The sequence below is a fragment of the Rhinichthys klamathensis genome, unplaced genomic scaffold, assembly GCF_029890125.1.
Source record: "Rhinichthys klamathensis goyatoka isolate OS25496 unplaced genomic scaffold, OSU_Roscu_1.1 h1tg000040l_1, whole genome shotgun sequence".
Lineage (NCBI taxonomy): Eukaryota > Metazoa > Chordata > Actinopteri > Cypriniformes > Leuciscidae > Rhinichthys > Rhinichthys klamathensis.
Window position 1 is genome coordinate 15392459 of NW_026606587.1, and position 16535 is coordinate 15408993.

A 16535-nucleotide genomic window follows, 5' to 3' on the forward strand; every position below is an offset into this window, starting at 1 on the left:
ACCCAGCCCTGACCTTGAGTGAACCGAACCAACCCAGCCCTGACCTTGAGTGAACCTAACCAACCCAGCCCTGACCTTGAGTGAACCTAACCAACCCAGCCCTGACCTTGAGTGAACCTTACCAACCCAGCCCTGACCTTGAGTGAACCTTACCAACCCAGCCCTGACCTTGAGTGAACCTAACCAACCCAGCCCTGACCTTGAGTGAACCTAACCAACCCAGCCCTGACCTTGAGTGAACCTAACCAACACAGCCCTGACCTTGAGTGAACCTAACCAACCCAGCCCTGACCTTGAGTGAACCTAACCAACCCAGCCCTGACCTTGAGGGAACCTAACCAACACAGCCCTGACCTTGAGTGAACCTAACCAACACAGCCCTGACCTTGAGTGAACCTAACCAACACAGCCCTGACCTTGAGTGAACCTAACCAACACAGCCCTGACCTTGAGTGAACCTAACCAACACAGCCCTGACCTTGAGTGAACCTAACCAACACAGCCCTGACCTTGAGTGAACCTAACCAACACAGCCCTGACCTTGAGTGAACCTAACCAACCCAGCCCTGACCTTGAGTGAACCTAACCAACACAGCCCTGACCTTGAGTGAACCTAACCAACACAGCCCTGACCTTGAGTGAACCTAACCAACACAGCCCTGACCTTGAGTGAACCTAACCAACCCAGCCCTGACCTTGAGTGAACCTAACCAACCCAGCCCTGACCTTGAGTGAACCTTACCAACCCAGCCCTGACCTTGAGGGAACCTAACCAACCCAGCCCTGACCTTGAGTGAACCTAACCAACACAGCCCTGACCTTGAGTGAACCTAACCAACCCAGCCCTGACCTTGAGTGAACCTAACCAACACAGCCCTGACCTTGAGGGAACCTAACCAACCCAGCCCTGACCTTGAGTGAACCTAACCAACCCAGCCCTGACCTTGAGGGAACCTAACCAACCCAGCCCTGACCTTGAGTGAACCTAACCAACCCAGCCCTGACCTTGACTGAACCTAACCAACACAGCCCTGACCTTGAGGGAACCTAACCAACCCAGCCCTGACCTTGAGGGAACCTAACCAACCCAGCCCTGACCTTGAGTGAACCTAACCAACCCAGCCCTGACCTTGAGTGAACCTAACCAACCCAGCCCTGACCTTGAGTGAACCTAACCAACCCAGCCCTGACCTTGAGTGAACCTTACCAACCCAGCCCTGACCTTGAGTGAACCTAACCAACACAGCCCTGACCTTGAGTGAACCTAACCAACACAGCCCTGACCTTGAGTGAACCTAACCAACCCAGCCCTGACCTTGAGTGAACCTAACCAACACAGCCCTGACCTTGAGGGAACCTAACCAACACACAAGAGCAAGGCACACGGCTGCTCTCAGTCACAGCCGTAACTAATTAACCCATTTGCAAAGAGGGTTTCCATTAGCCTGACTTTGTCATACTTATATTCTAGTCAGACTGTGAGTCTGATACCGCTCCAAAGGGCTTTGATTATGAGGCGGGTCTTAACCGAACCAGGAAAAAAAAACTGCACTCAATTGGATAGACCTACAACCTATCAGATCAACGCAGTAAGTGACGTATCTCAACTGCACGCCAGGGACGGATTAAGGCGATGATGTGCCCTGGGCACGGATGTCTCAAAGGCCCCCTTCTAGAGATGCACCGATTCCAATTTTCTAGGCCGATCCCGATTTTTTCCTCGAGTTTGACCTGCCGAGACCGATTTTAGCCGATTCCGATTTCATTTTTTCTAACCACTTTACAGCACACACAAATATTTATTTTCTATCTTCTCTTTAATAGAACATTTTGCATATAACATTTTTTTGAACAGATAATCGCTATAAAATACGACTATATAAATTACTCCTGGTGTGAGAAATTCACACACATCTAAAGTGCAGTGTTATGGAAGAACCATTTCCTTTTCACATCCAATATCCAACTAAAACAATTTGATATTTAGCAAACTAAACTTCTGTATGAAAACGGGTAATGACAATAAAATAATATATAAATAACAAATAAAAATAAAATAAATATTGCCTTGCAGTATAAAGATATTTCTCTCTCTCACACACACACACACACACACACACACACACACACACACACACACACACACACACACACACACAGGCGTATTGCAATTACTTGTACATCAATGGCAAGTTATATTTCTCACACAGTTCTTGTCTCATCTGACACATGTCCAGCCAAGCTAAACAGGACAAGTGGAGCATGTGCAGGGAAACGATTGGGAAATAATAAAAACAAGTTTAAATGGGTAAATTTTCTATAAATATTTTTGTCTCTTCATTTTCTTTCTGACATAGCCTAGCCTACTTCAGTTCTTGTTAAAACACACCAGACATGCAAATTCTGTGCATTTTGGGCACTTTTTGGATGAAATCATATTTATTTTGTCCATCAAAAGTGAGCTTTCACTTAAATTGAGCGCAGCAAAAATGGACTCGATCGGCGCTGAAACCCGCGCTTCACCACTGCTCACGCGCCGCTCCCGGTGTGAATGCACTCATTGATTAACATGCACGCCAAACAAAAAAAAAACCCGCTGCTCCCGCTTGCGGTGTGAAACGGCCGTAATTCATGAGGTTTCCTACATGTGCGTTCCGTGTGCACGTGTGATGCTGATGTTGCGCGATGTTAATCATGCGGCGCCCGAGTGCATTTGAGCGGCATAAAATCGGATTATGTCAGACTGACCGACCGGTCGCCGATCATGGCCGATCACGTGAAAACCGGCCGATTCCGGTCACCAGCCGATCAATCGGTGCATCTCTATCCCCTTCACCAATTTTATGGACAACAGTGGGCAGGCAAGCCATGCGTTTTAAGGGGACCCTCGAGGGCTGGTCATTTAAACAATCAGAAATGTTAATAATAACAGACGCAGCAACATCTCTGCATCCCCCCTAGTGTGGGCCCCTCTCTCGTTACGCTCGTTATGCTTTTACCTTTTTCAAACTGGTGCAGCGCTTACTCGCGGTAGGTAGAAAATGCATGATTTGATTTGTTAAACATGAAAAGGACTTATCCGTCTGGCATGGCAGCTCGCTCTAACTGTAACCTAGATAAATGCATATCCAAGTGCGTGTGCGGAGTGTGCACTGCATGGCAGGCGTCGGCGCGAACACTTGCATTTTCCTATCAACAGTGGAAACAACTTGAAATACTCAATCTTTTCTGGTCATAGGCCTATACAGAAAAGAATAATGCATCAGTCGCAAGTAGCTACTTTTATTTTTGTAAACTCACAATAACAAGAAAACGTTGTGCTTTTGTAAAATAAAATAAAAACAAACAGGGCGCGCTTTCATGGTGTCCGTGGTGAACTGGATCGCGTCTCATAAATGAACTGAAACACAGTGTATAGCCTCACAGATGATGAATATTTCTATATAAAGCTTGAAATGTCCACTTTTAAACGAAAAAATTTGAATCGAAAGCAAATACCGGCTCATATGATATGAAAGGTGCATTTCTCTCTAAAGGCGCAACCACTTTACAGCGGAGATATAGATATGTTTGCAGCCGACACTGATTTAAAAAAAATTTATTTTATTTTTTATTATTAAACAATAAAAATGCCTTGTTTTTTTCCAGACATATATTATCATTAGCCTGCTTTTGCCGTTGCTTTGCGGCAATATTTATGCATGCGCTTGCTTGAGCGCGGAATAGGCTATATGCCTCCACTCAGTATTTAAGCAGAAATGAATATTAAAGTGAGATTAGTCGACTAATTGCTTAAAGGAATGACTACTAGTCGACTAGAAAATCTTTAGTCAATGGCAATTCTTCTAATCAATGCATTTAGGCTAGTTGACATTTATTTAATTAGTAGCCTAATTCTAGTATCCAGGTCTTTACGATAAATTAGTTGCGTTAACAATTAGTTAATGAACTAAAATAATAAAACAAAGATTAAATTAAGATGCTATATAGCATAGCATTGCTTGTGAAAAAAGACACTTTTTAAGGTGACAATCCGTTACACATTTGAAGATTTACTGTATCTTGAAGATTGTTGTATTGTATTATATCTTCTGTTATAAAGATGAAGATTGACATTTCGTTAAAAAAATAAGCCCATAGGCTACTATTGTAAAACATAAACAACTTAGCCTATGTTCTGTCTTGGTTGTGGTTTTAAAGGAGAACTCCGGCGCAAAATGAACCTTTGGTCTAATAAAACATTGTTACCTAGTCAACCGTTCTCTGAGATTTGTTTTCATGATTATCGAATGTAAATAGTTTTATCTCTAAAAACAGTTTAGCCTATAAAGCTAGTATAACGCTAGTATATTGGGCATAGTGTAATGACAAATAAAAATCGCTTGTTAATACCACTAACAAGGCTGAAAATAGACCCACACTAACACGGCAGCATAATGAGGGTCCCTACCTTCAAACCGAAGCATTGAGAACTTTGTAAGTGTACAGACAGTTTAATAAGAAGATATTTTAAACATACAGTCAACTTCGCGTATACAGGCAGAAGCCATCTTTGAAATACAGCCTTTACCAGTCGATCTACGAACGCCGATCCAAGTGCGCTGGTGAGATGTGAACGAGCTATAAGTTGTGATAAGGTGAGCGCGAACAGCAGGCTTGGATCGGCGTTCGTAGATCGACTGGTAGAGACTGTTTTTCAAAGATGGCTTCTGCCTGTATACGCGAAGCAGAACTCGGCTCTGACCAAAAACTGAGTAAACTTGAACACCTCTGGGGTTTCATTTATAACCGCTGTGTTTCAGAAAACAGGCCCTGACAGAGCCGCACGCCACTTCCCACGCAGAAGTGTAGATTTATTAAACAAACGTGACGGGAGAATGTGCGTCTGTAAGTAAACTCTGATCATGCGTACGCACATCTGGAGACGGAGACGTTTGGCGACACCGATGGAGATCTGAGGAACTGATGAAGGAAAACATCTGTAATATTCATCATGAGTCCTAATCAGAAATACAGTGCATGTTCACAATAACAGTGTAAATAAATAAAAGAAGGATTTAAACTGTTTTACATCTGATATACATATTCAGATTAAATATCCCAGCCTCTTAATGGAGTTAAGCACTTAAATTACATGATATCATTACCGAGACGTTACAACAGTTTTTATATTCTAATAAATAGACATATTTGAAGTGGATGCGATGCTTTTGAACACTTTTCCTGTGGCATGCTGTGTTTTAATGTTTGCTCAGCGCATGATAATACCAGAATATTTACACGCAAATAATGATCAATAATGCACATTAATTATCTGTTTCTATAAAGCAATTAAAATACTATTTGGCCAGTGGAAAAGATTGAGAAAAACTTCTAGAAAAACATTTTTTTGGTAAAAAACATTTATATTTTCCTAATGTCTTGTACCGTTGAACATGGTCTCACGTGGATGAATATGCATATGCAAATGATATGCAGATGAGGATATGCATAGTAAAATGAGGCGTTGTAAGCTCATAAATGGTCATTTCATGGAGACGCACAAACGCACAATCTTCTGGGATTATAAAGGGAATTTTGGTTCTGGCGTACGCACGGTTTTATAAGTCTGAATTTTTTTTTTGGCTTTTGGGCGCACGTACACTTTTAGTAAGGATCCTTCGCACAGTTTTATAAATGAGAGCCATTGCATTCAAAAGATCAACAGACATGTCTGTGATTGGCTACATTTCTCACCGCTGCAAAATAACATTGTAAACAGAAACACAAATACAAATCTGTTTCGCCAATGTGATATTACAGTATAAACTGAGGGTGCTTGAGTTTGTTAAAAACACATGGTAAAGACAGGAACATTTGTTAAAAACAGGAAACACTTCCTTCCTCCTGTGCTTGACCTGGAAGAATGATGATGGGAAATCTGCCTTTGTTCTGAGACGCACTGATGTTTAAATGGCCATGCTTGAGGATACATGTCGATTAGATCCCGAATTCAGTCTTCTCCCGAAGCTTATAATAATAATAAACTTTATTTTCTGTAGCGCCTTTTAAAAGTAGTATCTCAAAGCGCTTCACAAGAATAAGATCCAATAAAACATTCAATTATGCAAACAATGCGTTAATGAAAGTGTAATCGAGACAAAAAAAATTTAATACACACAAAATGATGTCAACATTCCCGTCTTGGTGTGTATTCACGTGAACAGGAATTATAACAGTATATTAGATTGTGCATTAGCTCTTAAAGTGACAGCAGCCTAAAAACTTAAAGACAAAGAGAAAATCACTCGCTGCTCTTGGCTGAATAACTTTTGTAATTTTAATAAGAATCAGTATATATTTAATTCATACAGTGAAGACTAAGCAATGATTTCTTTTTACATTTGATTATTCAATTTCTGTTGAAATGATCTTCAGTTAAATTAACTAATAGTAAAACACTGCTCGTTACTTTCAAAGTGGTAGGAATGCTTTCTTCTTACCAAAAAAAGTGAAACGTATGTCATTTTCAGTTTTTAAATGTTTATAATTTACATTTATTTTACACACTTATAGCTTTATCATATTGCATATTGAATATCGAAAACTATTTAACGAGTTATCTCATATCGCATTTTTCTTAAAAATTCAATATTTTCTTCATTAATTCACAGACTCCAGAATAGGAATAGATCCTCCATATGTGGATTGTTGCTGCAGTGTTTTACACACCTTTGGATGGTATACCACTTGTTTTTACCTCCATATTGCCCATATTGGTAATGTGAATCATCCCCATGTATAATAATAAATGATGCTGTGTAAATATATTAATGCCACTTCTGATGCCGCTTCTGTGTCACTGCAAAGATGGATTTTGTTGATAATAGAATTATTCTATTATTAGATATTATTCTAATAGAATTTAATTTGAATGTTAAAATTTGACATAAAAGGTGATGCATGCATCTAATAAGTTTAGAAAAAAATGCCCTTGTATAGGTAAAAATGCCCCTGGAAATGGTCCCTGGTGGCAAATATTGTCCCTTCATAAAAATGTTAATTTTCTGTCACTGCTGTGAACTGACCACCGCATAGAATATGAATAATATGAATATCTTCACGAGTCGCTGTCAACAACAGGCCTAAAACAGCCGTGGTACCAGCACAAAAACACATTATTATCATCACAACTTTGAAAATATCGAGATATAATTTTTTTTGTCAATATTGCACACCCCTATGTACAGTGTTAATCTTAAAAAGCCTTAAATATTACTTTAAATAGTGTGCAGCAACCCTGTTACACACTTTTGGATGCTATACCAGTTGTTTCCACCTCCATATTTGCCCATTGGCAATGTGAATCATCCCCATATATAACGATAAAGGATTCATTATTAATCTTGGTGTGTTTCTTCTGTTCCTCAGGCGTTCGGACAGGCTCACTCCAACCACCGGAAGGTGGCGGCGGACGGCGAGAGCCGCGAGGAGTCGCTCATCCAGGAGTCGGCGTGTAAAGAGGCGTATTACGAGCAGCGCGTGCAAGAGCTCCAGGCAGAGCTGAGACAAGCTCGAAACATCCTGACCAACACCCAGTCGGAGAACGAGCGCCTCGCCAGCATCACGCAGGAGCTGAGAGAGGTCAGTCTGACGCGTCAGCGGGCGTTTGCCTCACGAGCTGCGTCATCAGAGGGATTAGAAGCTTCAGGAGTTGCTAAAACACCAATTCTCTACACTCGAAAAATTAGAATATGGTGCAAAAGTTAATTTATTTCAGCAATTCAACTTAAAAGGTGAAACTAATATATTATATAGACTCATTACATGCAAAGTGAGATATTTCAACCCTTTATTTGTTATAATTGTGATGATTATGGCTTACAGCTTATGAAAACCTTTTCACAATATTCTAATTTTGAATTTGGGGTTTTCATAAGCTGTAAGCCATAATCATCACAATTATAACAAATAAAGGCTTGAAATATCTCACTTTGCATGTAATGAGTCTATATAATATATTAGTTTCAACTTTTAAGTTGAATTACTGAAATTACGATATTCTAATTTTTCGAGTTTCATCTGTATAGTGTAGAAAATAACAACAGAATATTGATGAATCAACAGTTTGCACCTGCCTATTAAAAACATAATTAGGGATGCACCAATATGAACATTTTGGCCGATAACCGATAATTCTTTATATTTGAAAGCCGATAACCGATATATTGGCTGATAAATCTGAATCCAAATTTTTATATAATTTTTGAGAGTCTGATTACTAAAACAAAAGTCTCACCAGTAAAAGCCAAACACACAATTATAATGTTCTCATGATCATGTTATGTAGCCGATATGACAGACTTGTATCACTTTACTGTATTTTCCTTTTTTGAAGTGATTCCAATCATATTTCAAGCAATTCAAAGCCATCATGTTGAACAGTGCGCATCTGAAGCGTCTCAGCTGAAGGAAATAATACATTATTTATCGGCTTTAATATATCGGACAAATGTTCTTATCAGGTCGATAACGATAATATTAAAAATGAACCGATATCGGCCGATACCGATATGGTGGCCGATATATCGTGCATCTCTAAACATTATATAAACTAAACGGGGCTCCAGACTAACTTTTTTCACTAGGAGCACAGTGGCCCCCAAATGAACATTTTAGGAGCACACACCGTAAATCAACATACTAACCAAATATTCACATTTCTACTGTATTACTAATAAATACTTTGATAATAGATTACAATGTGCTGTTTCAAATTCAGTGTCACATTTTATTGTGCACTTTTGAAGATGCGACAACAAGGTAAACCGACAGCACCATCGCTCTCATGACAGTGCAAATATGAAAAACATATACCATACATTCAGAATAAAAAAAGTGCTTCGTAACCAGTGTTTGGAATAACGCCGTTTAAAAGAACGCCGTTAGGTAACAACGTTATTTTTTCAGTAACGGGGTAATCTAACTAATTACTTTTTCCGTCGTTACAACGCCGTTAACGTTACTGGACGTTAAATGCGGTGCGTTACTATGCGTTGATTCATGGGCGTCAGTTTGGTTTGAAATGTGCTGGGGACAGAGACGCATTCGGAAGTGCACTTTCAGAAGTGCTGGGTACAACGACGCAATATACGTAAATATACGGTTAGTAAAAAATATACTAATGTCATAGAACGGATACCTAATACAAATAAATAAAACATATCCAGTTAACTAGCAGAGCATTCATTTAGTTCGCTATTAAATAAGAGATCTAGCGCTTAAATCTGTTGTTTTTGAGATCCAGCTGAGCGCTCGTTCTGCTGCGATCAGTGTCATGGATACAGTTGTTCTCTTGTGGCTCGCGGCGCGCGCAGTCTTCACTCGGACGCGCGCTTCAATCTATCGCCGTTGCGGAGACTATATATATAGGCTATATATTTCTTTATTTCAGACCCATGGGTCCATATAAACATACAACATATATAAACAACAAAACACCAAACACAATTTAAAAGACATACAGTGGTGTGAATAAGTTATTACCCCCATGCTAAAGTTGCCTAAAAAGAGGAATAAAAAATCATCTTTTGGAAATTGATCTTAATGCCTTAATTAGAAAAATGAGGAAAAATCCAACCTTTAAGGACACCAATTTTCTTTGTGTATGAATAATGTATCATAAATAAATAAATGTTCTTCCTTAAAATACAGGGTGCGTAAGTCAGGCCCCCCCTATGTTAAATTCCCATAGAGTCAGGCAGATTTTTATTTTTAAAGGCCAGTTATTTCATGGATCCAGGATAATATGCATCCTGATAAAGTTCCCTTGGCCTTTGGAATTAAAATATCCCACATCATCACATTCCCTTCACCATACCTAGAGATTGGCATGGGGTACTTTCCATAAGATCATCTTTCAATGCAAATCAAACCAGCTATTAGGCTAACTGAAATAACACCATGCCAATCTCTAGGTATGGGTATACTTGGGTATACTATAGGTATACTTTTGAAGAAAATACTTGAAGTACAGAATGTCTACCAGACCAGTTGTCTGACATTGGGAGTTTGATTTATTTAATTAAGAATTTGTAGTTTAAAAGTTTACTTTTGTTGTGAACAGAACACTTGGAAGTACAGGTTGTTAACTTGACCAGTTGTCTCAGGTTGAGAGAGTTTGATTTAATTCGCTAGAGTTAAATGCACTTTATATGGTGTAACTGTTTACTTTTCTTACAAAGATCATACTTGAGGTGCAGGATAAACCTCTTGCTGTCTGTCGACGTGCAATAAATATCGAAAGTTACGTACAAACACCTGTCTGTTCTACTCATTTCAACTGACTTGTGAAAACTGCAAAAAAAAAATCAAAATTCTTTGACATATAGCAACTTTTGTTGACATATAGCAACAGTAACGCAAATAGTTACTTTCCCTGGTAACGAGTTACTTTTATTATAGAGTAATTCAGTTACTAAGTAGTGAGTAACTATAACTAATTACTTTTTTAAAGTAACGTTCCCAACACTGTTCGTAACCTTTCGGTCATCTCACAGTTACAAACAATACTTAACAAATGTATGTAGACATTAGGGGCACTGGCCAATAACAATCCACTAGAACAAGGTAGCGACTGCAGCATTCGCAGTTCACGGAGCTCGTCTGCTCCCAGTAGCTCAACCAGATCAACTCTCTCAGCCAGTCTTCCCGGAAATGGTTCGGGCCTTTTTCGCCACACAAACCAAAGCAGGTCAGAAGAACGAGTCGATAGATCGCTTGCTCAGACGCACATAGCAGGTTGTGATATTTGCCTCCGTCTCCCTCCCACAGACGTTTAGTTACGTGCGCTGGATTATCTCTAGGACACGCCCCCTCCACACATTAGCCACTTACAGCCATTCCCTATTCTTCTCACACTCATTGGCCTGACACTCATTCCGGATTCATTGACGCGCCCCTCCCCACGTTTAACGTGTAAAAAAAAAAAAAAGGGCAAATTTACTGGTCGCACGTGTGCAACTGGATGTAAAATTCAGTTGCACATTCTCAAACTTTGGTCGCAGTCTGGAGCCCTGCTAAACATTAAAACTAGGGCTGTGATGGAGGTAATTCTCCAACATTTTTTAATATGTATAACAGTCGTTGTCTTTCATTAATGGACTGTTTGAAACATCAGTGACATTATTAACATTATTGGTTGGTGTTAATATGGGTGTGTCAATGGCATATAAGATTGGCTACATCGTGATCTTGTTGCACACTGAAGAAGGCACGTGCCGAAACGCGTCTGTGCAAATAAAAAAAATAAAAAAGCATATGCATAGTGCGGCCTCTCTCCTATTTCTCGTATTCTAATCCTCCAGGCCAGCACTCTTAAAGTTTATAAGTATATACATTGAGTGAAGCCTGCTCCTATCCTCACTTACTTGGTAATTCTCCAGCGCCATCATCATCATCATCATCATCATCCACCCCGATACATGCACACACATTCATACTCAAAACTTGTCATTGCTATTTCTTTCCGTTCGGCTTGCATGTGAACAAACACAGCATTGTTTCAAGCACTGCAGCTGGATTGGACAATACCATTTATATCGCATCTGGAGAATATGAACAGGCCAGAAAAATGGTTCTGGTGGCGTCCTGCTTGTTCATTCCTCATCACACACACACACACACTCTTCTCCTGTTACAGAGCAGTCAGATGGTGGAGCTGCAGAGGTCTCGCCTGCGGGACGATCTCAAGGAGTTCCAGATCCGAGAGGCTCGTCTCCTGCAGGACTACAGCGAGCTGGAGGAGGAGAACATCACGCTCCAGAAGCACGTGTCTGTCTTAAAGCAGGGCCAGGTAACATCCAGACGTGTGTGTGTGTGTGTGATGGGCAGGTTTAGGGGTCGGGTTAGTGTGTGTGTGTGTGTGAGATGGGTAGGTTTAGGGGTCGGGTTAGTGTGTGTGTGTGTGTGTGTGTGTGTGTGTGTGTGTGTGTGTGTGTGTGTGATGGGCAGGTTTAGGGATCGGGTTAGTGTGTGTGTGATGGGCAGGTTTAGGGGTCGGGTTAGTGTGTGTGTGTGTGTGTGTGTGTGTGTGTGTGTGTGTGTGTGTGTGAGATGGGTAGGTTTAGGGGTCGGGTTAGTGGAGAGAATATACAGTTTGTACAGTATTAAAACCATTACGTCTGTGGGATGTCCTCATTTAGATAACTAAGTAAACGTGTGTGTGTGTGTGTGTGCGTGTGTGTGTGTGATGGGCAGGTTTAGGGATCGGGTTAGTGTGTGTGTGATGGGCAGGTTTAGGGGTCGGGTTAGTGTGTGTGTGTGTGTGTGTGTGTGTGTGTGTGTGATGGGCAGGTTTAGAGATTGGGTTAGTGTGTGTGTGTGATGGGCAGGTTTAGGGATCGGGTTAGTGTGTGTGTGTGTGTGTGTGTGTGTGTGTGTGTGTGTGTGTGTGTGTGTGTGTGTGTGTGTGTGTGTGTGAGATGGGTAGGTTTAGGGGTCGGGTTAGTGTGTGTGTGTGTGTGTGAGATGGGTAGGTTTAGGGGTCGGGTTAGTGTGTGTGTGTGTGTGTGTGTGTGTGTGTGTGTGTGTGTGATGGGCAGGTTTAGGGATCGGGTTAGTGTGTGTGTGTGTGTGTGTGTGTGTGTGTGTGTGTGTGTGTGTGTGTGTGTGTGTGTGTGTGTGATGGGCAGGTTTAGGGGTCGGGTTAGTGTGTGTGTGTGTGATGGGCAGGTTTAGGGGTCGGGTTAGTGGAGAGAATATACAGTTTGTACAGTATTAAAACCATTACGTCTGTGGGATGTCCTCATTTAGATAACTAAGTAAACGTGTGTGTGTGTGTGATGCATCTTGCAGGTTGAGTTTGAGGGTCTGAAGCATGAAATGCGTCGTCTGGAGGAAGATACCCAGTTCCTGAACAGCCAGCTGGAGGATGCGGTGCGTCTGAAGGAGATCGCGGAGCGGCAGCTTGGAGAGGCGCTGGAGACCATCAAGACTGAGCGCGAGCAGAAGGCGAGACATTAGTTACTATCTGATGAAATTATTATTATTAGGGTTGAGTATCGTTTCAGTTTTAACGAATCCGATTCCAATTGTGCTTGTTGATTTTTATTCTTATTCTTATCGTTTCCTATTTTCGATTCTAATAAGGTATAAAACAAGTTATCGTTTACTTTTAGTCTTATTGCAAAACATTTAATTGTAGCTGAATATCATGAACAGAAATCAACAGGCTAAAGAACACTTTGCCTGTGGTTTAAAAACACCATAGAAAAACAACTAGCCTGACTAATATACATTTCAAGCATTATTAAAGACAAGTAAACGCTCAGTAATTAAAAAAGAACAAATAAATAATTAGCAATCGCAACAAATAGACACAACTGAACAAAGATACGATTGAAATAAACAGCGTTTTAAGGTTTTCGGGTACAGAAACTAATAACACTGCACTTTATAAAAAAAATATGCATTATAAATATAGTTACAAAAGTTATTCAGTCAAGAACAAGTGAATTTTCTGGGGGTTTCTTTTTTTTTTTTTGATTAGTGTTGTTATAGAGACGGCAGCAGGAATATTAGTGCTGTCACTTTAAAGGTACAATATGTAAGAATTTGGTAATAAAATATCCAGAAAGCACTTGCACAGTGTGATATATTTCCTGCAGTTGTGTACTTACAATATCCCAAAAGTTCCCAAAGATTTTTTTATTTCAGAGTAATTCCAATTTTGAATAATTGGCCGTCCCGAAATTTTCACTTGTGGCCTGTCACGTAATATCCGCGAGCATGGTAACCATGGCGACAGACGTGGACATCAGCGTTACGTCTAGCTGCAGTTGTTTCGTTCAAACATTATAGACCATGGCAAGCAGACTTTGGGGAAAAAAGGAGAACTAAAACGAGGATCAATATCAGCGTGGTGTTTTCGAGATGCCGAGAGCTAGCGTCCGCGACTAACTTCCACTTGACAGAGCTCTTACATGTACTTTATTAGACGGGTGAGCAAATGTACATGAAACTAATCAATGTTATATAGTTCAACACGAGAAATGTTATAATATGATCTGTATGTTATTCTAATGTTGATCTAGCGCACTGCTAGTTTTCACTGAGTCCGAAATTCTTGTCTGAAATTTCAGTCCAAGGCAATAGCATTAGCATTATCGGGTGTGGGAAAGTCCTCTCCGGGTCAAACCCGAACACAACATGAGGGTTTGAGCTTAATTAAATTGATCTACAGTAGTCAACATTTAAAGTGGATCAAAACCTTTCATCAAAAGCTATGGATGAATTTTGAATAATAAATGTTCTCTGAGCTTTTTTGATCCCCTACTGTAGTTTAAAATGCGTTGCTGCCCCTGAGGTCTGACTTCACGACGTGTGTTGGTGTGTGTTAACCCAGGCCGCCTTGAGGAAGGAGTTGTCCCAGTACATGAGCATCGGGGACTCGCTGTACCACAGTCCTCTGAGCATCTCCCTCGACGGCCTGAAGTTCAGCGACGACACCTCGATCGAGCCGAACAACGACCAACCGCTCCACGTCTACGAGAACGGCTTCCACAAGATCAACAACGACGACAACCGCGTCTCCACGCCTAAAAACGGAGAGTCGTTCCACCCGTCCTCCAGCCTCGTGGACAACCTCCTGAACGAGCTCAACATCTCCGAGATCCAGAAGCTGAAGCAACAACTGCTGCAGGTACTCTCTCACACACACACACACACACACACACACACACACACACACACACACACACACACACACACGCACACACACGCACGCCCAGTCGAAGCGTGATGCGTGAGATCACTCATGTTTTTAAAAGAAGTCTCTTCTGCTCACCAGGGCTGCATTTTTTTGATTAATAATATTTCACAATATTAGTTTTCTTTTTTTTTTTCTTTTTTTTTTTAAAGAGTTCAAATCAGCTGTTTTCTATGTGAATATACAGTAAAGTGTAATTTATTCCTGTGATCAAAGCTGAATTTTCAGCATCATTACTCCAGTCTTCAGTGTCACATGATCCTTCAGAAATCACTCTAATATGATGATCTGATGATCAAGAATTATTTCTCATTATTATCAATTTTGGAAACAGTTGTTTACATTTTTATGTCAGGATTCTTTGAGGAATAGAAAGTTCATAAGAACAGCATTAATCTGAAATAGAAAGCTTTTGTAACATTTTCAAAAGTTTGGGGTCAGTAAGAAATCAATACTTTTATTAATCAAGGATGCATTAAATTTATCAAAAGTGACAGTAAAGACATTTATAATGTTGAGTATTTTCATAAAGATTCTAAATGCAGTTTTTTTGTTTTGTTTCTTTTCATCAAAGAATCCTGAAAAGAAATTGTACACAACTGTTTTTAACATTGATAACAATAATGCATGTTTTTGATCATCATATTAGAGTGATTTCTGAAGGATCATGTGACACTGAAGACTGGAGTAATGATGCTGAAAATACAGCTTTGATCACAGGAATAAATTACATTTGAAAATACATTCAAATAGAAAACAGTTATTTTAAATTGTAATAATATTTCACAATATTACTGATTTTTTTGTATTTTGAATGAAATAAATGCAGCCTTGTTGAGCAGAAGAGACTTCTTTTAAAACATTAATAATCTCACCGATCAAAGCTTTCGACTGGGAGTGTGTTTAGCATGTTTGCTGCGTTCAGTCAGGCACCATCACTTCATCAAGCAATGGCAAAATGTTTAATAATAATGTAATGTTGTGCGACTCTAAGGACGGCTAACCTGGGATTTTTTTAAATCGCATTTTAATTCAATTAAAGTTTATTTGAATAGTGTTTTCCACAGTGAATAACACAGAAAACGCTTGTTTAAATGTTACAGATTTCAAATCACAATTAGATTTTTTTTCTCCTACCAAATCATGCATCCTATAGTGTGTGTTCAGATCTGTGTTTGATTGGCTGACAGCTGGACTGCTTAAATCCTATTAGTGTAAGTGCTCCACCCAATCTGACACAACGAGCCTTCTGACCTTTGACCTTCTGACCCTCTGAACTCTGACCTTTTAAAAGGAGTAGTTCACTTCAGAATTAAAATCTCCTGATAGTTTCCTCTCCTCCACGTCATCCAAGATGTTCATGTGTTTCTTTCGTCAGTGGAAAAGAAATGAAGGTTTTTGAGGAACACACTCCAGGATGTTTCTCCATATAGTGTCTTCAATGGGGTCCAACGGGTCGAAGGTCCAGATGTGAGTTTCAGTGCAGCTTCAGAGTCTCGACACGATCCAGCCGAGGAATAAGAGTCTCATCTAGACAAACCAGCGGACATTTTATAAAATAAAAAAACATTTATAACCAGAAACGCTCATCTTGCACGTAGGGCTGGGACGGTTACCGCATTACCGCATTACCGCGGTCACGTGACTCCAACCGCGGGTCTGAGCTCGTCACCGTCATCACCGCAAAAAAAAAAAAAAAACATTGGCCTGCACATGTGTGCACGTTGTGTCTAATGATATGGATTCATTGATTCTAATGACATGGATTATTTCTAATGATAGTGTGTCT

General features: G+C 40.2%; 1 protein-coding gene across 2 annotated transcripts in view; it reads left to right on the forward strand.

The window, feature by feature from the left end:
• zgc:171572 (protein bicaudal D homolog 2) overlaps positions 1-16535 on the forward strand; it is a 43282-nt gene that overhangs the window by 6764 nt on the left and 19983 nt on the right. For both annotated transcript variants that reach the window (XM_056246936.1, XM_056246935.1), the window contains exons 2-5: positions 7411-7623; positions 11681-11833; positions 12835-12990; positions 14384-14680. In XM_056246936.1, coding sequence (XP_056102911.1) covers positions 7411-7623; positions 11681-11833; positions 12835-12990; positions 14384-14680 — 819 coding nt within the window. The remainder of the gene's footprint in view (positions 1-7410; positions 7624-11680; positions 11834-12834; positions 12991-14383; positions 14681-16535) is intronic.